Source organism: Rhamphochromis longiceps, linkage group LG19, assembly GCF_057381845.1.
Source record: "Rhamphochromis longiceps isolate RC_006_pf linkage group LG19, R_longiceps_female_GT1.1, whole genome shotgun sequence".
Taxonomy (NCBI): Eukaryota; Metazoa; Chordata; class Actinopteri; order Cichliformes; family Cichlidae; genus Rhamphochromis; species Rhamphochromis longiceps.
The window spans coordinates 30,082,316-30,107,912 of record NC_140575.1 but is presented as its reverse complement, the minus strand read 5'-3'; the positions used below and the strand labels follow the sequence as shown (position 1 = coordinate 30,107,912).

The 25,597-nt window shown below is 40.7% G+C and overlaps 1 protein-coding gene across 1 annotated transcript in view; it reads left to right on the top strand.

Annotated features, from left to right (window-relative positions):
• Window positions 1–25,540, top strand: part of tdrd9 (tudor domain containing 9) — a 39,931-nt gene extending 14,391 nt beyond the window's left edge. The window contains exons 10-35 of the mRNA XM_085392480.1: window positions 5,460–5,544; window positions 5,620–5,677; window positions 6,317–6,421; window positions 6,494–6,591; window positions 6,683–6,814; window positions 11,467–11,629; window positions 11,758–11,821; window positions 12,233–12,296; window positions 12,389–12,433; window positions 13,631–13,684; window positions 14,096–14,212; window positions 14,357–14,464; window positions 16,165–16,265; window positions 16,448–16,618; window positions 17,274–17,385; window positions 17,485–17,700; window positions 19,483–19,572; window positions 19,659–19,916; window positions 20,213–20,380; window positions 20,919–20,989; window positions 21,095–21,204; window positions 21,749–21,845; window positions 21,925–22,063; window positions 23,545–23,663; window positions 24,998–25,070; window positions 25,172–25,540. Of these exons, the coding sequence (XP_085248606.1) occupies window positions 5,460–5,544; window positions 5,620–5,677; window positions 6,317–6,421; window positions 6,494–6,591; window positions 6,683–6,814; window positions 11,467–11,629; window positions 11,758–11,821; window positions 12,233–12,296; window positions 12,389–12,433; window positions 13,631–13,684; window positions 14,096–14,212; window positions 14,357–14,464; window positions 16,165–16,265; window positions 16,448–16,618; window positions 17,274–17,385; window positions 17,485–17,700; window positions 19,483–19,572; window positions 19,659–19,916; window positions 20,213–20,380; window positions 20,919–20,989; window positions 21,095–21,204; window positions 21,749–21,845; window positions 21,925–22,063; window positions 23,545–23,663; window positions 24,998–25,070; window positions 25,172–25,270 (2,917 nt within the window). The 3' untranslated portion in view covers window positions 25,271–25,540. The remainder of the gene's footprint in view (window positions 1–5,459; window positions 5,545–5,619; window positions 5,678–6,316; window positions 6,422–6,493; window positions 6,592–6,682; window positions 6,815–11,466; window positions 11,630–11,757; window positions 11,822–12,232; window positions 12,297–12,388; window positions 12,434–13,630; window positions 13,685–14,095; window positions 14,213–14,356; window positions 14,465–16,164; window positions 16,266–16,447; window positions 16,619–17,273; window positions 17,386–17,484; window positions 17,701–19,482; window positions 19,573–19,658; window positions 19,917–20,212; window positions 20,381–20,918; window positions 20,990–21,094; window positions 21,205–21,748; window positions 21,846–21,924; window positions 22,064–23,544; window positions 23,664–24,997; window positions 25,071–25,171) is intronic.
• Window positions 25,541–25,597: the final 57 nt, after the last annotated feature.

Sequence of the window (25,597 nt, the reverse complement as noted above, 5' to 3'; positions counted from 1 at the left end):
AACACATAGTGAGTGAGAAAGGTGACTGGAAAGGAAAAACTCAATGCATCATGGGAATCCCCAGCAGCCTACATCTATTGCAGCATAACTAAGGGAGGATTCAGGGTCACCTGGTCCAGCCCTAACTATATGCTTTAGCAAAAAGGAAAGTTTTAAGCCTAATCTTAAAAGTAGAGATAGTGTCTGTCTCCTGAATCCAAACTGGAAGCTGGTTCCACAGAAGAGGGGTCTGAAAACTGAAGGCTCTGCCTCCCATTCTACTTTTAAATACTCTAGGAACAACAAGTAGGCCTGCAGTGCGAAAGCGAAGTGCTCTAATAGGACACACCTGAAAGGTCCATCAGGGCGCATGTGACCGGCAGTGAGTGAGAGCTTGGCATCCTAAGTTTTTAAGTTTTTTTTTCTTTTCGTTTCTATTGCTGGCATGTGTTTTGATTGAAGGAAGTGACAGTTTTCTTACAAAGTGACACACGCTCCACAACAGTGAGAAGTTGGGTTATCATATAGCCCGACGGGCGGATTTCTACTGTGCTGGCTTGTTTCCGATGATGAAATCTATCTCAGCCCCGCCCGTCGGGTTATCATATAGCCCAACGGGCGGGGCTGAGATAGATTTTGGTCGCCCGACCGAAGATATCGCTAGCTCCGGGACGTCGGGCTAGCGATTTTGCGAGCCCTGCCGTGAGTCAGCTGAGGATTGTTTACTCCTGCGACAAGCTGTTACAACTTAACTTACCGTATGATGGTAAGGACCTCACCTCATGTATGCCAGATTTTATACATAGACTCTCTAACAGAACAAGTGAGAAGAGGAAGAAGAAAAGAGGGAGACATGGAGGTGTAAATTTGCATCTGAGGAGGTCAGTCGGTTTACCCTGCCTTGGAAATGTTCAGTCTCTTAGGAACAAGCTGGATGAACTCCAGGGAAACGTCAGGTTCCAGAAAGACTTCAGGGACAGCTGTGTAATGGCTTTTTCCGAGACATGGCTGACAGAGCTGGACCAGGACACCGATTTTTCAATTGACGGTTTTGGAGCTCCTTTTCGCCGGGATCGGGATGCATGGGTAACAGGGAAATCCCAAGGAGGAGGAGTATGCTTGTAGCAACAAACGTTACTGTAGCGCTGTGACTGTTAGAGAGTGTATTTGTACACCAGATGTTGAACTTTTATCCGTGTCACTGCGCTCTTTTTTTTTTTTTTTTTATCTCCCTCGTGAGTTTCCACAACTTTTTATTACCGTAGTTTACATTCACGCGAGGGCTCACCCCGCCTCAACCTGTAGTGCAGAAGCTGCAGACGCTCTCTCCTGATGCCCCAAACTTTATAATGGGGGACTTTAACCATGTCTCTCTTAAATCAACTTTGGGCAATCTGTATCAATATGTATCCTGTCCTACCAGACGGGATAAAATGTTGGACCTTTGTTACGGATCGGTGAAGAATGCTTATAAATCCCTCCCGCCTCCTCCTCTGGGATCTTCTGACCATAACTGTGTGCATCTTCTGCCCATATATAAAACTGTCTTAAGACGAGAGAAGACAAAGACTAAGGATGTTGACATATGGTCAGAAGAATCTGTGCTTACCTTGCAGGAATGTTTTAAGTGTACAGATTGGGAAGTTTTTATTCAGTCTTGTGGAGATGATCTTGACGCTTTGGTGGACGTTACTAACTCTTATGCAGTATTTTGTAAAGATATGATTATACCCCGTAAGCGCGTTAAAGTATACGCTAACAATAAGCCATGGGTCACTAAAAGCGTCAAATCCTGTTTAAGTAAAAAGAGACAGGCCTTTAAAGAGGGGGCTGTTACTGATTTTCAGACAGCCACCAAGGAACTGAAAATCGAGATCTTGAAAGCAAAACAGAGCTACAAAAACCTTCTTGAAAGCAAATTTGCTGCAAAAAATTTTGGGTCTGCCTGGACTTGTATGAAAACCATAGCAGGGTTTCAAAATCCCCAGAGCAGTAGTCAGGTCATTTTAGATGGTTTTAATCCAGACAGAGATTTTGCAAATGCTTTAAGTATGTTTTATGCTCGTTTTAGTTCTTCTGATTTTAGCGAGGATATTTTGGAACTGAAACAGAAACTGAGAGATACTCAGCACTTTATCATTGAACTCAGCGATGTCAAAAAGGCCTTTCATACAGTTAATGTGAACAAGAGCCAGGGTCCCGATAATATTAGTGGTCGCTAGGGATGGGTATTGATAAGATTTTCACGATTCCGATTCTAGTTTTGATTCTGTTTAACGATTCGATTCTTTATCGATTCTCTTATCGATTCTTTTTAAAAAGGAGAACACTAAGGTCGATTAGCTTAGAACTTTGTTTTATATCTTCTCTTTGAACAAGATAGAAATTTAGGAGTAACATGGCCTTACAAACCCAACAGTGAGATCTTAAGAGATCCACAGCCTACGGCTCTTCAATGGGGCGTCACAGGGTCCCCAGGGAAAAAAATTGTAAATGTAAAATAATAAAATAAGCTAGCACGGGCGCCCACACAAACGCAAAGCAGGAGATGAAGCATCGCTGAATATGTTTCCAAACCAACTTCCTTACAAGCCAAAGACTAGAAAATATGATGAAGCAAATCTTTTCTTTGGCTTCACCTGCACAAGTGCGGAGGTAGGTCTCCCTGCAGAATTGGTTTTCCCTTCATTGGGAGCAGCGCTGGGCTCTTCAAATCACAGACAAACAGTATCCCACATTCTTGATTTTTAGTTCACAAACACTTGTTGTAATGACCAACTACTAACTACTCCTGACATGTTGGAGATGTTAGCTCTTTATACAGTAAAGTTACAGCGGGATACAAATAATATCAGGCTGATCCTGCCACGATTTAATCCCCCGGTTCAAATCACGGACAAACAGTCTCCCACAGCTGTTTATGTTTTTGAACCCATTTTAAGATAAGATAAGATAAGATAAGATAACCTTTATTAGTCCCACACGTGGGAAATTTGTTTTGTCACAGCAGGAAGTGGACAGTGCAAAAGTTATGACGCAAAAATTAGAATACAATAAGAATAAATACAGTACACAGCTGTACAGAATAGAATAAAATAAAATACTATATACAGTAGAATAAAATAGAATAAAAATATACAATAAGATAAAAATAGAATACGAATGCTATATACAACTGAGTAAAAATACAACGATGCCAGAAAAGATTATTGCACTTAGTGTTATTGCACATGTGTGGATGTGTGTGTTTGTTCAGTTAAAGTCTTTGTTGTGGAGTCTGACAGCAGTGGGGAGGAAAGACCTGCGAAATCTCTCCGTCCCACACCGTGGGTGCCGCAGTCTCCCACTGAAGGAGCTGCTCAGTGCTGTCACAGTCTGCTGCATGGGGTGGGAGATGTTGTCCAACAGGGATGACAGCTTAGCCGCCGTTCTCCTGTCACTCACCACCTCCACTGGGTCCAGAGGGCATCCTAGAACAGAGCTGGCCCTTCGGATCACCCTGTTCAGTCTCTTCCTGTCCCCAGCAGAGATGCTGCCGCCCCAGCAGACCACACCATAAAAGATAGCAGAAGCCACCACAGAGTCATAGAAGGTCTTCAGGAGTGGGCCCTCCACCCCAAACGACCTGAGTCTCCGCAGCAGGTACAGCCTGCTCTGCCCTTTCCTGTAGAGGGCGTCTGAGTTATGAGTCCAGTCCAGTCTGTTCTTCAGATGAACACCAAGGTACCTGTAGCTGTCCACAGCCTCAATGTCCATACCCTGGATGTTCAGTGGTTGCAGTGGAGAATGCTTGTGCCTGCGGAAGTCTACCACCAGTTCCTTGGTTTTACTGGCGTTGATCTGGAGGTAGTTCAGCTGGCACCAGTCCACAAAGTCTTGAGTCAGTCCTCTGTACTCCTTGTCGTCCCCATCAGTGATGAGGCCGACTATTGCAGAGTCATCAGAGAACTTCTGCAGGAAGCACTGGGTGGAATTGTGGGAGAAGTCTGCAGTGTAGATGGTGAAGAGGAACGGAGCCAGAACCGTTCCCTGTGGGGCCCCCGTACTGCAGACGACCCTGTCCGACACACAGCCCTGAGTCCTCACATACTGTGGTCGGTCGGTGAGGTAGTCCAAAATCCAGGTAGTGAGGTGATGGTCCACTCCAGAGTTCACCAGCTTGTCCTTTAGAACCGAGGGAAGAATGGTGTTGAAGGCACTGGAGAAATCAAAGAACATGATTCTCACAGTGCTTCCAGCGGTCTCCAGGTGAGCGAGGGATTTTGCACAGAGAGGCTTTTTTTTTTTTTTTTTAATGTATTGACAGCAATGTTGAATATTATTACACAGGAAAAAACAACTACACGTAAAATAATGACACCGTGACGCCTCTGCCTTTGTAAATGGAGGGACAGTAACTGCGTGTAAAACCCGAAGATAGTCAGATTAACAGTATTTTGTTTCTATCTGCCATTCTGCAATTCCTCTCATGTAAACAATAACGTGGCGCACAGCTGACATGAAAAAAGGCACATACCTTTGACTTTGCGTGACGAACTCTGTATTCCTCGTCCACACGTAAACGCAAAAAAGGATTTTAAAAAATCTCAGTTTTCGGTGATTTGAAACGCTGTTTACGTGTGGACGAAACAGCTGCGTTTTCAAAAATACCCGTGTAGGTGCGGACGTAGCGTAAAAGAGTTAGTAGTTTATTTTATTACTACCTGCAGATTACTTGTATTTGCTTAATTGTTCACTAAATGTTTGAGGTGTGAAATAAACCGCAATTGAGCAAAATATGGGCGTGTGGTTGGAGGATGTGTTAGTGCGTACATGTGTGTGCGCGCGAACATTTTTCTGTAAAACAAAGGGGGGCCCAGCGAAAAAAGTTTGGGAACCACTGCTCTAAGGGGTAAATTTCAGCTTCTTTCCTCGGGACGAAGGTTTCTATTTCCGAGATGCAGGACAAAGCGTTATGAAAATAGCTTTGTCCCCGTTGCTGTCACTGATTTAAATAAGAACTGTTTTTGTTTTTGATTCGAAATATTAAATTACTTTATATGTGCTACAGTGAGGTTTATATCTTTATTAGGTATGTGTGTTTTTTAAGGGATGCCAAATGCTATCATTTTTCTGTAAAGCAAATTTACCTTGCCTATGGGTATAAATAAAGTTACCTTGACCTTCTGAGCTTTGTTCAGAGGTATGTCGGTCCAGAATATTTGTGCAGCAGCAAACTAAGCTATGCCACACATGTTTGTGCATTTTCGCAGGCTGGATGCTGCACAGTCATCTTTGGCTCAGGGTTGACACAATCTGGGAGTAGGTTGTATCTCCCATAGTGAAACACAAAGTGAAGATGCACAATGAACGTGATACACAGTGGTAGAAAGTATCCAATCTCTGTAGATAGTGGGGAAGGTGCAGAAGTAGCAGATCAGTAAAGGTAAATGAGTAGTACTTTAACATTAAGTTCAAACTGAGCATGCTGCTTTTTTCAGATTGCAGGTTTATCCTCTTCACTCCTCAGTGACACTGGAGGAGCAGAACGGCGTGTTCCTCTTTCCTGTTCCTGGATACAGGAAGGTAAAAGCTGTTGATCGTAACTTTTTGCATGTGCTGTCCGTACCTGCTATACCAATTATCTTCTAATCCTCACAGGTGATCCTTTCCACCAACATTGCAGAGAGTTCAGTGACTGTTCCAGATGTCAAATATGGTGGGTTTTTTCAGTTTTAAATTTTTAAAAATTTGACTTCATCTATTGTCACTCTTCTTTCATCATTTATTTACAAGAAACTGAGAATTAAGGCATACAGATATCAATAATGTTGTAAGGAAAAAAGGAAGTTAAATAAGACAGAAAATAAGAGCAAGATACAAGAAATAATTCCCAAGTAGCAGTCCCACCTGCACCTACTACCAGACAAAGGCCATATCAAAATTAATGGTCGTGTCGCTGCCAACATCAGAGAGAACAATACAATTAGTAAGGTAAACAACAATGAATAAATATAGAAAAACAAATAACTGCACTATGTCATCTCCTAAAATTTGACAACATGTGTTAGTTAATGTTTATTTCCATATTACATGAATTAGGTCGCTTTGTCTGTCTTGCACCTAGAGCAAAGATTTGCGTTGAATCATTTCTCCTATGGTGCTCTGGTGTAAAATAGTTGATGTAAAAAATATTCAGCTTATGTGAAAAGGTTTTTGCTCAATGTGATTTCCACTCATGACTTACAAGAGAACTGCCCACATCGTGCTCCCATGTGGTTTTAAGTGGTTTGTTCTCTGAGATCTATTTATGTATTTATTTTAAGTTAATTTGTATTAGCATTTTTTTTAATGACAGTTATTGACTTCTGCCTGGTTCGCCAATTGGTGTGTGACCCGGATACCCATTACGAGTCTCTGCATCTCACCTGGGCCTCCAAAACCAGCTGCAACCAACGCAGAGGTACGACCATTTTAGACCTTTTAAGTGCTTACTATCACTTCTGCCTTTAACTCAATGTTTGTTTCCTGACAGGTCGGGCAGGTCGAGTGTCAAAGGGCTACTGTTACAGACTTGTTACCAAAGAGTTTTGGAAAAAGGAAATCCCAGACTACATGATTCCCGAGATGCTGGTAAGGGACTGTGCCAGTGACCAGTTTTTAATGCAGTTCAGACCTTACTTCTGAAAACCGATCTGTGCTCTACTATTTTCCATTTCCTCAGCTTGCTCCGCTCTCCACTGTCTTGTTGAAAGTGAAGCTGCTGGACATGGGAGATCCCCGCTCCCTCCTCTCCACAGCACTCTCACCTCCCAACCTCTCTGACATAGTTAGGACTGTGCTGCAACTCAAAGAGGTAGAGAGTGTAACTTGATGATTGTGTTCTGAGAGAGGCATTATTGTTTAGTCAAGTGCAGGCAAATGTGTAGCTGTAATGGTGATTGTTATGTATTTGGACGGGCAGCTGACCGCCAGCTCTGTCTAAGGATTAGACCTTGAGTTCTCTGAGAGGAGCTTTGCGTCAGCCAGTGTTCACATAGTTTATGTAGCATGAGAGCACAATAGGGCCATGTCGAATATTAATGATGTCGTGTGTTAGGCTAAGGGAATGAAAACGTGCATGTTATCTTTTTATTTTAGTATTTCTGATTTAATAGCATTTGTTAAGTATTTAATTTTACCTCTTGGTAAATGACTACATAGTTATTTTTGTATAACTGAGCACTGGAATCACCTTTTAAATCAAATTCATTTTTTCACCATAATGCACACTTTTTTCAGTTCAGTTCAGTTTTATCAATTCAGTTATATAGCACCAAATCACAACAGCCCCCTCAAGGCGCTTTATATTGTAAGTCAAAGACCCTACAATTAGAGCAGGGCGATATGACCAAAAATATTTATCACGATATACATTTGAAAATTTGCGGTAACGATATAACTGACGATATAATTGACACTAGACAAAGTTATATAAAAATGTAACAGTGCAAATGCAAATTCCTTGCTGACAGTTTAACCCTTTAGAGCCGGTCGGAGCGGGCACGCTCTGTTTTACGTAACTATTTTTAAATCCCGGTAGCTCTGCAACCACGTAAGCTAGCGCAATAACGCAATAATTTTTTTTGCATATGAAACTGGAGGAGTTGTACTTACATCTTATGCCATCAGCTTGTCCTAGGTCACGGTTTCCTTCCACATAAAGCTTTGCAAAAACTGCATAAAAAGCGCTTGCAGGAACAAAAACATAATATTCCAGTAAAACGCTTTGCTGATCCGATCAGCTGTTCGTAACACTTCCTACGTTGGAATAGACGTCAGCGCGAACTTTAGCATGTCCGCCATTACCTGCCCGAAACCGGAAGTGACGTCATTTTCGCGGAAATGTAGTCTTTTTTACCATCAGGGCCTCAGGGCCTATACTGGTCTTTTTAAAAGTTATGTTTGACTTTATGACTTTCTGTGTCGTTTCTGGGATGCTTAGGACTCATATTGCACTGCTGGAAATAGTTTATTTTGATGCATATGGTACTTTTTTGCAAATTTGCAGTATAATATTTATTTTCGTTTTTCCTGCAGTGTATAAAAATTACTATGAAGACACTCAAAATAAATTTCCTGTGGTAGAAAAGGAAAAGGAAGAGCTGTGGATTGCACTACCGACCTTCCAAGTTGTTGACAAACTGCTTTACTTCCTAAGGGAGGATGTGTATAAAAAGAACACATGCTAGAATGAAGTAATGAAGAAAAACTCCAAAAAGCATAACATGGCTGTTTTTATTAAATAATTTATGACAACGGTCCCCAATCCCCGGGCCTCGGACCGGTACCGGTCAGTGAGTCGTTTGGTACCGGGCCGCGAGAGTTGAGGCTCAGGTGTGAAATGTATGGTTTTCAGGGTTTTTATCAGTTTTCAGCGTTATTTTGTTATCGTTTTTATCGTTAACTCGGTTTTCCTGTGTCTCTTCACGTGTGTTATGAATAAATCTTCTTTTTTTCCCGTACCGGTACTAGTTTTATTTTGTTGTATTTATCCGCGACACCTTAAAGGCCGGTCCATGAAAATATTGTCGGGCATAAACCGGTCCGTGGCGCAAAAAAAGTTGGGGACTGCTGATTTATGATTAAAAGATTTGTGTGTATGTTTGTGTGTGTGTGTGTGTGTGTGTGTGTGTGTGTGTGTGTGTGTGTGTGTGTGTGTGTGTGTGTGTGTATGTATGTATATAGATAGATAGATAGATAGAGATATATATGTGTATGTACAGGGAGTGCAGAATTATTAGGCAACGTCCTTTCCTTCGGCAAAATGGGTCAAAAGAAGGACTTGACAGGCTCAGAAAAGTCAAAAATAGTGAGATATCTTGCAGAGGGATGCAGCAGTCTCAAAATTGCAAAGCTTCTGAACAATCAAGCGTTTCATTCAAGATACCCAACAGGGTTGCAAGAAGCGTGTGGAAAAACCAAGGCGCAAAATAACTGCCCATGAACTGAGAAAAGTCAAGCGTGCAGCTGCCAAGATGCCACTTGCCACCAGTTTGGCCATATTTCAGAGCTGCAACATCACTGGAGTGCCCAAAAGCACAAGGTGTGCAATACTCAGAGACATGGCCAAGGTAAGAAAGGCTGAAAGACGACCACCACTGAACAAGACACACAAGCTGAAACGTCAAGACTGGGCCAAGAAATATCTCATGACTGATTTTTCTAAGGTTTTATGGACTGATGAAATGAGAGTGAGTCTTGATGGGCCAGATGGATGGGCCCGTGGCTGGATTGGTAAAGGGCAGAGAGCTCCAGTCCGACTCAGACGCCAGCAAGGTGGAGGTGGAGTACTGGTTTGGGCTGGTATCATCAAAGATGAGCTTGTGGGGCCTTTTCGGGTTGAGGATGGAGTCAAGCTCAACTCCCAGTCCTACTGCCAGTTTCTGGAAGACACCTTCTTCAAGCAGTGGTACAGGAAGAAGTCTGCATCCTTCAAGAAAAACATGATTTTCATGCAGGACAATGCTCCATCACACGCGTCCAAGTACTCCACAGCGTGGCTGGCAAGAAAGGGTATAAAAGAAGAAAAACTAATGACATGGCCACCTTGTTCACCTGATCTGAACCCCATTGAGAACCTGTGGTCCATCATCAAATGTGAGATTTACAAGGAGGGAAAACAGTACACCTCTCTGAACAGTGTCTGGGAGGCTGTGGTTGCTGCTGCACGCAATGTTGATGGTGAACAGATCAAAACACTGACAGAATCCATGGATGGCAGGCTTTTGAGTGTCCTTGCAAAGAAAGGTTGGTGGTGTTGGTCAGAGGGCCCGGTGGCGCCTTTGTCCGGCAGCCTCGCCTCTGTCAGTGCGCCCCAGGGCAGCTGTGGCTACAATGTAGCTTGCCATCATCAGTGTGTGAATGTGTGTGTGAATGGGTGAATGACTGAATGTAGTGTAAAGCGCTTTGGGGTCCTATGGACTAGAAAAGCGCTATACAAATGCAGGCCATTTACCATTTACCATTTTAGAAAGGTGGCTATATTGGTCGCTGATTTGTTTTTGTTTTGTTTTTGAATGTCAGAAATGTATATTTGTGAATGTGGAGATGTTATATTGGTTTCACTGGTAAAAATAAATCATTGAAATGGGTATATATTTGTTTTTTGTTAAGTTGCCTAATAATTGTGCACAGTAATAGTCACCTGCACACACAGATATCCCCCTAAAATAGCTAAAACTAAAAACAAACTAAAAACTACTTCCAAAAACATTCAGCTTTGATATTAATGAGTTTTTTGGGTTCATTGAGAACATGGTTGTTGTTCAATAATAAAATTATTCCTCAAAAATACAACTTGCCTAATAATTCTGCACTCCCTGTATGTATATACTAGGGGTGCAACGATACACAAAATTCACGGTTCGCTTCGATACTTTGGTGTCACGTTTCAATATTTTTTCGATTAAAAAAAAATGTTCATGCCTTTTTAATTTATCATTTATTAAAATTATAAATATATATTTTAACTCAAACGTACAGTTTTTAAATGTAATGTTGCTGAAACAACAAAGGGATAAAATAATAAATCTATCTGATTGAGGAATCCCTCATCTTTGGAAAAGAGAGTTTGTTACAGAGAAATGGCTCTTTCCAAAATAAAAGCTCTACTATACGCTTCTTCTGGGCTATATTCTCAGCAGCATATTAAACATATCAGGTCCCCATAAGGAGAATCCTGTGCTAACGGCTGTCTAAATGACTCGGGTAAAGTTTGTAGCATGCGTGCTTGTTGTTTTTGTCTGCTTCCACTTGTCTTTGTACTAGGATGATGTCGGCGTAAATGTGCAGTCATATTAATTTTGTTCCCACTAGTGCTGTCAGCGTTAATCTGAAATGACGTTAACGCCACAACACGGCAAATCTCCGTTAACGTGCTACCACGGATCGCCCAGTGCGTGGGGCCAGACGGCGTCAACACGTTAACGAGCTAACTGTGCTAACGCAGTAGTTCCCACCCATGTAATTGAGCATTGCGTGACACATCCAACATACTGTTTTACTTTTGTCCATGACGCGCTTACCTTCAGGGTCATACGTCACATGAAGACCAAAATAGTTCCAAACGCCAGATCTGAATGAGGGTGGGGGAGGTTCAATTTGCCATGTTGCAAGGAGCTTAGCTTCTGTCTTGCTAACTTGCGCTGCGCTCAGTGGATCTGTGCTAGACAGTGCAGCCAAGCGGAGTAGTCGAACGCAGATTCACTGAGCTCTCAACACAGACAGCATCGTCAGAAGAAAAGTTGATAAAATAAATTAAAAATGTTGTATTGTTCGATACATATGCGTACCGAACTGAAAGCACTGTATCGAACGGTTCAATATCGATACGAGTATCGTTGCACCCCTAGTGTGTGTGTGTGTGTGTGTGTGTGTGTATATATACGCATATGTTAAAGCTAAAATGTTATGAGTTTAGAAGTTCATTAGTTGTGTGCATAGAGTATGCTGTCTGTCACACTGCAGATGGGTGCGCTGTCTGTGAAAAGTGAAAGCAGAGGTCAAAATGAAGATGGTGAGCTGACGTTCCTGGGCCGAGTGCTGGCTCACTTGCCTTTAGACCTGTACCTGGGGAAGATGATTGTCCTCGGCCACGTCTTTGGTTGCCTGGATGAGTGCCTCATCATTGGTTAGTCTATCATGGTACTTGGTGGTATCTGTTGTTTACGGCATGTTTTCTAGAGACATAGCTTTACAGCCTAAATGTGTAACATGTTTTTCGGAATACTTTTGCACAATATACTCTCTCATTCTCAGCTGCCTCTCACTCTCTGAAGAGCTTCTTTGCGATACCGTCCATGCAGCAGATTGCTGGCCATAGGTGAGTCTGATCCAGCAGGTGCACTGATTTACAGACTCATGATGTCACATTAGATTTTGTGTACCAACACTGTGGCTGCATTTCATGCATTACGTAGTAAAGTAACTTGATTTAAACTAGAGCTTTTGACGCACCTTTACATGTTTAGTGCAGCGTAATATCTGATGCATTCAGAAAAATGCTCACATTCCAGCAAAAATGAAAAAGTATGAAAAAATAATGTCACATCACTCCACTGTTCACCTCCAGTTTGGGATTTTTTAGTTTAGATCGTCAGTAATTTTTCTTCCAGTGTATACTTATATTGGTCACGTGTCTAATTGTAACATGTTTACATTAGAATCAGGTCAAAAGCAGATATGGGTTGTGTGTTTTGTAATTATTATTTTTTTGTATCATGTGTAACTCCAGGAGCAAGCTGGCTTTTACCCATGGCACACCAAGTGATTCCATAGCTTTCCTAAATGCCTTCAAGGTAAAGAATTTTTTACATATCTCCAGCAGGTTTTGATTTTGAGTGGATTTTCATGTGTGGTTGCTCTATTCTCTCTCGTTTCTTTATATTAGGCATGGCACTCAGCCAAGAAGAAAGGACAGCTGAGGCACCCAAAGGTATACTATGAACTAAATTACTCTAACCTTCAGCGATGTGAGCCACCCTACCAGGATAATGACCCCAAGCACACCAGAAAGCTTTGTACAAACTACTTACCAATGAAAGAAGATCAATAAGTGCTGATTGTCACTCACTTTAACTCACAGTCAGACCTGCTCGAGACGTTTTCTGACATCATAAAGCCTCTTAGGAGGCAAACTATACCAAGAGATTCTGAAAGAATAGAAGTAGTGTAATTGTTTCAGCAATTCACTTTTTCACTCAGACAACTAAAAGGGTATTATTAGAGCTAATGGAGATATTACTACAGTATTTGAAACAAAGAAAATGTACAACTATCTTCCTTCCTGGTTTCAGGATTTTGGATCCTGTGGCAAGTGATTTTCCAAGGCTAATTCTCTATAAAATATAGACAATAATAGGTGCTGGTGCCATTGCTGTTATCAGTTTTTAAGGCAACAAATCACATTAAATGGGTAGCCAAAAAATGGAGGAGCAGCTTCTTCTGACCATGTCTCTCCAACCTGACTATCCATGTCAGCGTCACAGGGATTAAAGTCTAGGAATAAGAAATAGGGAATAAATAGGAAAGGGGCAAGGATAGTCTATCATACAACACTGGTCAGATTGGTGATATGTTGTCTAGATGATGTTGCCATAGAAACAAAACCCACGCACTATGTGGGAGGGCTTTTTATGAACCATCCCCATCAACCTGCCAGCACTTTGTGTGTTCGTACAGCAATTGTCTCTAGTAAAAAAGTTATTCACCTGGTGACTTTTGAGGTCTATTTTTTGGATCATTATCCTGCTGTAGAACCATCTTCTTTACAGTTTAACTTCTAGCTGACTCTGTGAAGTTGTCACTCAAAACAAGATTTATCCTGTGTCTTTGCAATATATTCTGTGCCCTGTTTTTCATGTCAAAGACCTCACATAACAGTTCTTAGTAGCTGCTGTTATTGTTGTTATAGCCTGGTTGTTGTTTGCTGAGGCCAGAAAGATCTAGGTATTATAGAAATGATCAGGGTACCTACTTAGAATTTTTAGCCTCCCATAAAAGTGTTGAGGTATTCAAATTCTAAGAGTGAATTAAACTTAACACAACATTATAACAATGTTTTTGTTTTTTTTGTCTGTTTGTTTTGTGTTTTTGGCAAAAATTAAATGTATTTGCTGCCTTTTCTTCTTAGGATGAACTGGACTGGGGAAAGGAGAACTTCATTCAGATCAAGAGGATCAGAGAGGTACAGAGATCAAAGTCGCATGTGTTCAGAGAATAACATTTCAGGAGAAGGCGTGACCTGAGTGCATTAAATAGCAGGTGTTAAGTGATAATTGCAGTGTATTTTAAGCTGATACAAACTTGGCACAGAAAGTAAGCAAATGAGCCACAGTTTCAGGGGAAATTAACAGGCTTTCCAACAGTGTTGCCAGGAAGCTTTGTTACAACAAAGCAATAAACAACAAAACACAAATTGCCTTACTTTTTGCGCTAAGTTAATTTAAATTTGATTCCTTTTGTGAGGTCATGGGTAACCCCATGATGTCTTTTGCAAATTAGGTATTAAAATTTATAGTCCTTACAATGTTTTCTAGCTGTTGGACATGCAGTTTAAAGAAAGTATAAATACTTGCTTGCTGAAATTGCTGACCAGGTTGCAGAGCTGTATGAGGAGCTGAAGAAGCGTGTGTCCCAATTCAACATGAATGTAGCAGAGGAAAGCCAGTTCTCAGACTACACCAGTGCACGCAAGCAGGCATTCATTCTTCAGGTTAGTCTTTGCTGAAAACTGTGGGATGTTTATAAATTGTCTTAAACATCATAGTGTGACAATGTAAGGAGCTTTGGGTTGTTTTGCATGTCTGAGTATATTTGACTGTCAGTTTGATGTAAATTGTGACTCACTGCTTCTTAGGTGGTCATTGCTGGTGCGTACTACCCAAACTACTTTCTCCAGGTGGATATAGATGAAGCCCTGGCTTCCAGAGAGCTGAGTGGCTTCAACCCCAGAACGACAGTGATGGTATTATTACCTCATCTACAGCTTGGCTCAGCTACACTTTACTTCATGTTAACATAGCACATTACGTTATTAACATAATAAGAATTATTTATAAACTTGTTAATAAGCAATTGGTTGTTGTTATCATTATTAGACTTCATGTACAATTCAAGCTGGCTGATGATTTACCTAAAACAGGCTTTACTTTTCTCGTAAATGTCTAAGAACGACAAATTTATCTCACTCCCTTTTCGCAGCTTGCTTGCATGTCCTTAAAGTTTTTAAAGATGTTTGATGGACAGTTTTTAATTAAAAGTGCATAAAGTATCTATCCATCCATCCATCCATCGATTTCTTCCACTTATCCAATTAAATTGTCTTAAATACAGATCAAGTGATCTTGTTTGTAGTCACGTCTCCACAAAAATTTGTAGCCAATAGTGTCTCTGTGTTTGCCTGCTCTACACATTTATATTTGCTTGTCTAGCTGGAATCTGAAGCCAATTTTGCTGCTTTTGCAACAGACCAAGCTCCATTCCATACTTGAATTCACAAATTGGCCATAATGCTCTCAAAAGCATTAAAAATATTCTGTAAGCATCATTTCCTGGCTTCTACCTCTGACCACCAGAGTTGATTGTGCCCACTCAAAACAGTGTTTGTTCTTTAGGATGTTTCAAAAGCTGCCAAGAAGCAGCCCTCAACTCATTCCCTTTTTTAAAAGAAAGATATGTATATATAGTCCAACCACTGAGACACAAATTTGGATCATTTTTAAATTTTCTTAATAAAAGGCACCACACAGACTGAACGCTCTGCTTCTGAAATGCTCCAAGTGTGATTTTAAACTGTGTGAAGGATAATACAAAGCTGCTTTAACCTCCTAAAACCTGACCTCTTTCATGGCATGCATTTACAATTTCTCTTTGGTGTCTGGGCTGATTGGGACCTGATGAATGTAAAAAAAAAAAAAAAAAAAAAAGAATGACCTGATTTTTGTTTCTGAGAAAAATTAGATCCACATAAGAGTACATTTGTTTTAATTTTGATAGAACAGTGGCAGCATAATGTCCTCGTAAGTGGATATCAGGCCCATGTAGGCCCAAATTTAGTATTTTGGTCTAGACAACCCAAAATGTGATGTTCAAATATGTGGACACCAGGTCCTAGGAGGTTAAAGATAGACCCTGTGTATGCGTCGGGTATGATGATGTCGATGAAGGAGGCTGCAACATGCTAGCCATCCTACTTTCTAATCGAGAGAAATGGAAGGATACAAGTGTAATGACAGATGAGTTGGAAATTCTGTACGGTTAAAATTTGAGTGTACAAGTTATTACAAAGTAAGATACAGTAACTCAAAGGTGTTTACATTTCACAGGTAGTGAGCAGCTGAGCATAAACAGAATAATCCTTTTTTATCACTCTAATAATCACCCAAATTTTTAAAATCAAAATTATTTTATTCCGTTTGACCTGAAACTATCAACTGAGCCCAGGTTCATTAGGAAAATAATCACAAAGTGAAGAAATAAGGGCCGCTTCACCACAAACTTAGAAGAGGTTGTCACTGCTGCTAGCCTTTAGAAAGGTTTAAGGCAATTAAGCATTCACTTTTCGGACCCAGACTTTTTATTTTTGTCCAAATTATAATTTGGTTTATAGGCAATTAAATTGTCAGTTTTGTTTTTCTAATTGTATCATCAAACTGTTGTTTTTAGTTGAGGAACCTTCCACCGTACAGTTTCCTGTATTACAAGCAGCTGCAGTGCCTGTTCCGCCTCTGTGGACAGGTCAAAGCCATTTCCTTTGATAGCTCCAGGTACTAGAGGCTACTGTGGCAAGTCAAACATCATCACTCAGTACTTTGTCTGCTTGAACCTTTGTGCACTTAGTTTTAATCTCACTTTGTGTGTGTGTGTGTGTGTGTGTGTGTGTGTGTGTGTGTGTGTGTGTGTGTGTGTGTGTGTGTGTGTGTGTGTGTGTGTGTGTGTGTGCACTCAGAGCATATGTGGAGTTCTACAGGACATCCCAGGACTCTGGTGTGCTACCTGAAGTGTCTCTTGCCCTCCTGCTGGCCCATCAGAGCCCTGCAATGGAGCTGTCAGTCTACCCCATTGAACAAATAGAAAACTGTGCTGGGAACAGACACATAACTCACATGAAATATTCACGGTACGCCGAGTTTCGCATATTTCAGATGCCAAATGTAGTTGTCTCTCTGAGAAAAATCTAAGTCATGAGCTGAAATCTTGAACATGTTCGGCAAGGACAAAATGTCATCTTAACCACTAAGTTGTGGCTGTGTCTGTCATTTGAGGACTCAGTGTTTCTGGCAAATCTAACCCCTACATAACAGGCTGCAGTGGTCAGTGCCTTGGCCCTAAACCTTAATGTAATCTGACATCCTAGCACTCTGCATGCCTCTTGCCAGCAATCATTGGACTCAGAGTGGAGGTTTTAGGCAAAGCAGTGCCAGCTTCTTCCTACCCCTGCTGGGCTGTAGGGTGACACATTTATTTAATTGTAAGAATGCTGACATATTTTGATAAAATACAGTTTTAGCTTCTCCTCATAATTTGTGTTTTTTTTCCATAAAATATAATGTTCAGCTGTTGTTATTGCTGGTAAATTCTGAATAAAATTGTACGTTTGCTTGTTCTTAAAATGTTTTATTTTGGTGAACACATAGCAGACATCTGTTTACTCTTTAAAATGAGATGCTGACTCAGTTTAACTCATCACAGTAAAATGGCTATAAGTACACACATGCCAGTTTGTAGTCAGTGGTGACAGCGAAGCATCACCTAAAATCTCTGTTTCTGTGCAGCGTGAATGTTGACTTCCAGAGCCAGTCTGTCTGCCCAGTGGGAGTGGTCAGCAGCACCATCGACCCCGCCAAGCTACCCCCCAATCGCTTGTTTGTGGTGAACATCACAAAAGTTAGTCTTCTATTCTGTTTTTATTTCCCCTACTAAATACCCGACTTTCTTTATTTGAATAAATATTAATGGATGTATCGTCTCTGAAATCTGCTGTAGGTGGTGGAGGTTGGTCATTTCTGGGGGTTCCAAGCAGATGAAGCCAGCTTGGAAAAACAGCGCCAAATGACAGCAGATATTAACACATGCACGCTGCATCCTTTAACTGTGTCGCTCTACCCCAACCTGCTGTGCCTGGCTCCCTACTCTGAGTTCAATGAGCAGAACATGTACTACCGTGCCAAGATCCTACACATGCGTGGCAACACAGTGGAGGTAAATATTACTTACACTCTGCAGCCTGCTGCTCAAAATTTAGGACACCCGTTTATTTTCTCTGTAACTTTTCTCTGCAAGTTTTACTTCTATTTTTCTATCTTTTTTACTTGTGATTAGCCTGTCGTAGTTAGGATTCTGTACCTTTTTAAAGTCCAGACAGAAGTTCACCCATGAAGATGGCATTTGACAATCTCCCCAGTACCCTTAATGATGAGTTTTGAAACCTCAGTATATATGTTTGACCATTAGATCAGGTCACAGTTTTTTACAAGGGTGAGCTGTGTAGGCTGAGATCACCCTCACTGACTTCTGATGCACACTCAAACAGGCATCTGAGGGGAGTTGAGCTTATTGGTTTGAAGGTCTAGCTGTAAGTTTTCCATTTGAACTCTTTTTTTTTTTTTTTTTTTTTGGCAAATATTTTTATTGAAAAAAGATAAAAACACAGTACTTGCAGTTACCGAAATACAATTAAACTTTCTTCATTTTCCTAAGTAAATATACTTATTAGGGGTGATACTTTGGTGTCACGGTTTGATATTTTTTCGATACAAAAAAATGTTCATGCCTTTTTAATTTGTCATTTATTAAAATTATACATATATATTTTAACTCAAACGTACAGTTTTTAAATGTAATGTTGCTGAAACAACAAAGTAATAAAAAAATTAAAAAAATCTATCTGATCGAGAAATCCCTCATCTTTGGAAAAGAGAGTTTATTACAGAGAAATGGCTCTTTCCAAAATAAAAGCTATACTATACGCTTCTTCTGGGCTATATTCTCAGCAGCATATTAAACATATCAAGTCCCATAAGGAGAATCATGTGCTAACGGCTGTCTAAATGACTCGGGTAAAGTTTGTAGCATGCGTGCTTGTTGTTTTTGTCTGCTTCCACTAGGATGATGTCGGCATAAATCTGCAGTCATATTAATTTTGTTCCCACTAGTGCTGTCGGCGTTAATTTCGTTAAAATGACATTAACGCAAATCTCCATTAACGAGTTACCGCGGATCGCCCCGTGCATGGGGCTGGACGGCGTTAACAGGCTAACTGCTCTAATGCACTAGTTCCCACCAATTGAGCTTTGCGTGGCACATCCGACATACTGTTTTACTTTTGTACATGACATGCTTACCATCAGGGTCATACGTCACATGAAAACCAAGATAGTTTCAAAGGCCAGATCTGAATGAGGGTGGGGGAGGTTCAATTTCAGGTAGCGTTGAGGCAGTTGCCATGTTGCAACAAGCTTAGCTTCTGTCTCACTAGCTTGTGCTGCGCTCAGTGGATCTGCGCTCGACAGTGCAGCCTAGGCGGAGTAGTCGAACGCAGATCCACTGAGCGCTCAACACAGACAGCATCGTCAGAAGAAAAGTTGATAAAATAAATTAAAAATGTTGTATTGTTCGATACATATGCGTACCGAACTGAAAGCACTGTATCGAACGGTTCATTATATATATATATATATATATATATATATATATATATATATATATCACTTCTAAACTCATAACATTTTAGCCTTAACATTTAAATATTTTATATGTATATATATATGTCTCAGAAAAAAATGTAGATGTTGTTTGTTTGTAATTTTTTTATTAAGAACTGCAACTTGCTCAACTTGAAATCTTCAAATAGATCTGGGTCCTGGTATTTCAGTGCTTCATGAAATTGGATGTAGTTCCTCCTTGGTCTCTAAAACCAGAGAACATTTTTTGAACATGGTAATTTTTGCAAATTTATCACCCAGGCGTCTCATCTTTCTGCAGGTCTTCTTTTTGGACTATGGCAACAATGAGATCGTTTCCTGCAGCAGCCTCAGAGAGCTGCCGTCTGATCTGCTGTCTCATCCTTTCCAGGTAGCAACATCATAAATGCCACAATCAGTCAGCAGATAAAATGCACACCAGATTAATAGTAACAGATAAACTGCTTATCATATCAGGCTCAGGAGTTCCAGGTCACTGGTATGCGTCCTTCAAATCAGTCCATCATTCTGGGGAACCAGTGGAGCAGCCGCGCCCGCAACCGCTTCATCAATCTAGTGAAGGGCCAATCTCTCATCGTGTCCCTGTACTCCATCCTCTATGGTGTGATGCGTGTGGATCTGCTCATCCACTCTGAGACAGCAAACACCAGCGTGGTAGACTTGCTGGTGGAAGAAGGACATGCTGTGAAGGCTGAAGAGAGCTTTGACTCCAAGGTGACACAATAAGCAGAAAGAAATACTAGTTCTCTTAGCAGCTTAAGATGAAGTTATTTCAGTTTTTTAAACTGAACTTAAAACAAAACTTGTATTGAAAAAATACTTTAGCTAATTGAAGTAAAAATGAAAGCTAGAATTTTAAAGACAAACTATTTGAGATGTCTGGCCTCAGGTTTGCTGCATGTGCTGCAGGCAGACTGAGATGCATTGAGACAAAAAGTTCTGTATGAATAGATCTGAAGCATTTTGTGCTTTTCTCAGTCAAAGTATTGAATGTTTTTGTGCTCTTGCAGCAAAACCATGAGGTGCTGATGTCTCTGTACAAGGACATGGAGGAAGGTACATATGTGCCCAACTCTGTAAGCAACACCTGGAGCAACCGCAAAAAAGAGGAGAAGGAGCTCATCGACAGCCTGCTTACCCACTTTTCCAAGCAACCCCAGTCCTATTCCAGGACAAAAGTACGAAACAATCCAGGCAAAGTTTTGCACATTTAGATGCTTCTAAGAAGGAATCAGAAAATATGTTACAGCATGCTTAGTAAACAGGGCTTTAACAATTCTGAAACCAAGACTAAAAATGGAATACAAATGCCCCAAAAGTAGTTAATTGTCACCTTCGTGTTCCTGTGATGCCTGTGCAGTGCTGGTAATTTCTCATGAAAGCATCCTAGTCTAGTAAAACTAGAATGGTTGAAGATCTTTAAGGTTTTGAGTGAATTGTTAGAAAGACAATATCTATAGCTAATGGTGGGTTTTGAATAACACTGAGTCTTTGGTGTTGAATGTGTGATGGATGCCACCGCCTTTTTTACTGTTTGCTGCTGTCAGTTTATCCAGAAGAGGGAGCCATTTCAGTGGCTCAGTTCATGTGTTTGTGTTCATTCAGAGGCACACCCATTCAATGTGACAGCCAGAACAGTGACGACACAGTTTTGCATCACTGTGATCAGTGAATGCATCATGTTATGTCTGATTGCTATTCCCTCTGACACTGCAGGTTCGTCTGCATGGACCAACCAGTCCTCATATGATGAGCTTCCACAGCTTGAGGAGCAACACGCTCTACAAGTAAGCACTACAGAGATTTAAAAAACAAAACAAAGCAAAACAAGAATATGTACCTACAACCACCCTCCCTCTGCCTCAGCTGATGATCACTGTATCCTCCTGTAGGACTGTATGTATAGAGAAGAACAGCATCAACTCCTTGGCTCTGAATGAAAACCCACATTGCAGACATCAGAAGATGCTGGTGGCTGGGACTGTGTCAGTCAGCTCCACAGGTACCAGATAAACAAAATATTACAAGGGTAGTGTCCTCCTAGTCCTGTTCCCAAGACTATAAATTGGGGAGTTGCATCAAGAAGCTTGAGCTCTAAATTCAGCTTTAATCATAATATTTGTGACTTTGAAATATAAGCAAGGCAGAATATTAAATTTACACAGAAAGGATGACATAACGAGGTGGTTCAAATGCAGAGGCGCTTTAATGGTAAAAGCACCATCACCTCTAGAGTTCAACCTCGACTTTGGAACAGCCAAAAGCATCTGAGGCTGTAATTTGACTAAAAAATTCAGTATTTCTGTTTTGGGCCCTGGTCTCCTTTAGAGGTGATCAATAAAATAATGCACTAAAAGCATTTTGAGCTAGCTGAAGGTGACAGACTAACTTTTTATTTTTACCAAATAGAAGGGTTTGCTTTAATCTAGCCTAGAGAAAACAAAGCCATAGATGACTTTTTCCAGGTCAGATTATGAGAGCATTGTTTTGATCTTGGCAATGGGTCTTATCTTATGTAGAGCTTTAAGGGTGTGTTTGTGTTGCAGGTACCCGTATTCTGCTGAAAGACACCTCCATTTTGCCAGACATCCCTGGACTGCCTGCACTTGTAATGATGCTCTTCACTCCCATCATGGAGCTACGGTTGGTTAAATGTGCATTACCGCTGCACATATATGTACAGAAACTCACATTCTTATTTACCTAACATATTTATTTTTAGCACTGATGAAGAGAGAACCTGCTACACTGGGGCACTCTGTGGCTTAGGCTTCAACAGTCAGAAACAGGAGGCCATCCTGCCTGAACATGACATCGAACTGTCCTTTGATGTGAAGATTGATGTTGACGACATCACTGAGGTAAATTTAACCTCAGAGACCGTTGTGTAAAATCATCAAAACAGCCACTCAAAGGATTCTGAATAGAAATCTTTGTGCATGTTTGAATAGTCAGTGTCATTTAGGAAGGTTCCTACATGGCAGGCATAATAAGAGTTTTTCAGTTCTCCAAATATTAAGAACGGCTTGCTGTGTGTGCTTCGCTGTTGGGGAAATTTTAGTATTTTATTAATCTGGTAACACTAACCATTATGTGTAAGTATGTGTGCACTTTACTCATGCAGTTTGCTAACATTTGCTAATACATTAGCTCTCCACCCTTTCATCCAAATGTGATCCAGATGTGGTCATTTCTGTCATTAGTGCTAATGTTGAAGCTTGAAAATAGAGTTCTAAACTACTTTTTATACAGTTTGTAGCTATGCTTTGTGATACTGGCAGTGGTGTGCAGTGTTGGGAAGGTTACTTTTAAAATGTATTCCGTTACAGAATACAGAATACATGCCCCAAAATGTATTCTGTAACGTATTCCGTTACGTTACTCAATGAGAGTAACGTATTCTGAATACTTTGGATTACTTAATATATTATCATGCTTTTTACAACAACGTGAATGTACTATTGCTGTGTGATTTATTACTATTACTGAAGGTCCGCGACTCCAAACTGTAGTAAAGGGACCTCTGACTACTACGGCGGGGTCCCTGTCGGCTCGTAGCCGAAAAATAGCTTTACTTTGTTGTGTGGGTCAACTTTGCTTGCGAGAGACAGAGAGAGGCGTTGAAAGACTGCTCCAACGGAACTTATTGTTTTCGGAGGAAAACACGAACACGGTGTACAGTCGAGTCTTAATAGCTTACTTACAGCTGGGCTCGTCAGGCACTCTTCTTGGCTGCAGTGGTTATTATTATATTTACATGCTTCCAGCTCCCGTTTTTCCTCGACGGCAACTCGTACCTTTCCACTCCCCTTTTTCTCCCTCCTCGCGCTCACAGACACATAACGTGTATGGCAGTCCATTCTCCCTGCAGCACGGACTACACTGCCCATGATGCTACATTCTTTAGAGCTATGCTTGTAGCATTCTGCCTGTTAGCTTAGCACAACAACAACAACAACGAAAAGGCGCTCTCTCACCCAGGAAACACACAGTCGCAGAGAGAGAGAGAGCGTCGCCCTGTAACCATGGCAACCGTAACGCTGCCGCCTGGAACAACAGAATGTAGCTGTCAAACAAAACCCAAACAGTCCTGACCCGCGACAAAATGAAACAGGAAAGTACCGCAGTGTAATCCATTTATTTCAACAAAGTAACTGTATTCTGAATACCACCTTTTTAAACGGTAACTGTAACGGAATACAGTTACTCATATTTTGTATTCTAAATACGTAACGGCGGTACATGTATTCCGTTACTCCCCAACACTGGTGGTGTGTGTGGATGGTAGTACTTCACTTGTTTGTTTAAATGATGTGGCACTTGATTGATTCTTTGTTTTCAGATAAATGCTCTACGAATGGCTATAAACCACCTCGTGTGCGAAGGCCCCAATGGCACTCTGCATCTGGGGACTGACAGGATCAGCCAGCTGCAGGAGGACTGTCGGGACCGCCTCATCAGGTCTGATATAGATACATACTGGGGTTGTTCCTGGCTCAGGTCTTTGAGGGGTCAACATGCACAATTGAGGTGTGTGTGTGTGTATATATATATATATATATATATATATACATATATATACAATTACCCACTCGCCCTGTGGGTGCTCTTTATCCTCAAAGCTTCATCAAATAACGCAAAAGCCAGATCAGCTAAAATGAGAAAGTATGACAGTTACCTCGAGTTTGACTTCATCAAGAATGACGATGGAAAACCCAAATGTGTTGTGTGTCTTCAAGTGATAGCAAATCAAGCAATTAAGCCAGCTAAGCTATAGCGGCATCACATAAAAAATTACCCAGAGTTTAAAGATAAAACAAAGTAATTTTTTTTCAGTGAAAAGGTAACATGCGTCAGAAAAAATTAATGGTGAACCTGATAACAACTTCAGAAAAAGTTCAGTGTGCCTCAGTGCACATTTGGTTTCAGATGACAGGGTGGCATCCCAAACTGGCTCCTGAGGGTATGCAAATATTGCTCCCCTTTCCTGCCACTTACCTCTGTAAATCATCATTTTCAACTTTGACTGTGAAGTACAGAGCTCGTTTATAAGTGGAAGATGATCTTCGAGTCTGTTTGTTATCCATCCTTACAAGAATAGAGAAACTGTGTAGTGAGAGACGCGCTCATCCTTCTCACTGAGTTAGGGAATAATTGTTGTTGATGACTGGATTGACTGTGTGAAATAAAGCCAGATAAGGCAAAATTGCTAGATTTTTCATTTTTCTGCAAATAATTTTAATAAGGGAAATATGTTCATTGTGTTAAAATTTAACCAATTAAATAGTCTTTAAACTGCTCATGAAACAAAATGGGTTCATTTAAATTGTTCCAGTGTTTTCACTGTTTATTTTTTTTGAAAGCTTTCCGATTTATTTAAAAAAAAAATGCTCTGAGTTTAAATACATCTTGAATTTGCCCGGAGTTTAAAAGTGTTCACGTTTATTTAAATTTTGTTTTGTTTATTTTCTATGAAGTTCATAGCTCTTTGAAACAGATTGAGTATTTATATTGAAAAATTTAAAATATAAATTATTCCTACATAATCTAGGAGTACAAAAGGCAGTCTGAGCATGGGGATTAGAAGGGGGTACTTGGAACAATTTTACCCCTGTAAGGGGTCCCTGGCCCCTAAAAGTTTGACAACCCCTGCTCTACCAGAGGACTGGGAGCTTTTTCCTGATGGTCTTTCTTTAGGGAAGGCCAAAATGTCTTTGGTGGACAACAAAAATGTTTTTTTTGAAAAAACAGTAAAAATGCTGAATTTTTAAGTTATTACTGTTTTTATTGTGCAGACTGTTCACGAAGTCTCCGCCAAGGGAAGCCATTGCTCCCCAGTTGTTTGAAAAACTGGGAAAATGGAACCAGGTAATGAGCAGATCAGTGCACTTTTATTTATTCATTTGATCACCTGCTCTGCTTAGGCACATTTAGGTCCTTGTGCTTTAAAATATGTATTTATCCTGCAGGTGGATCCTTCTCTGAGGATGGACATCGTGGAGCCGAGAGGTGGAAACGCCAGAGCCGTTCTCTACCAGCTACACCCTGTAACTGTGCTCAACAACTAAAAATGATTGTTTAAGTGTTGCATTGTGATTTGGTTAACTTCAATTTTACTTTAACTGTTGTTCGGAGGAGGTTTTTTTTTTTTTCCCCCACCCAAGTTTCACGTCCAATTTTTGTTGTAGCTTTCATCCTAACAGGAAAATCCTCCTTCCTTTCTTCATTTACGGTTACCTAGACACTTCCTGTTTAACTTGGTGGCTGCTGAAGTTCATTGATAAGATTCAGCCTCGTGTTTCTGCAGTTGGTCATTAAAAATAGTTGTCTGCAACAGATGAAGCTTGTCAGTCTTCTGATTGTGACTCAAGAGTGAAGTTAAATTTGTCAGCACA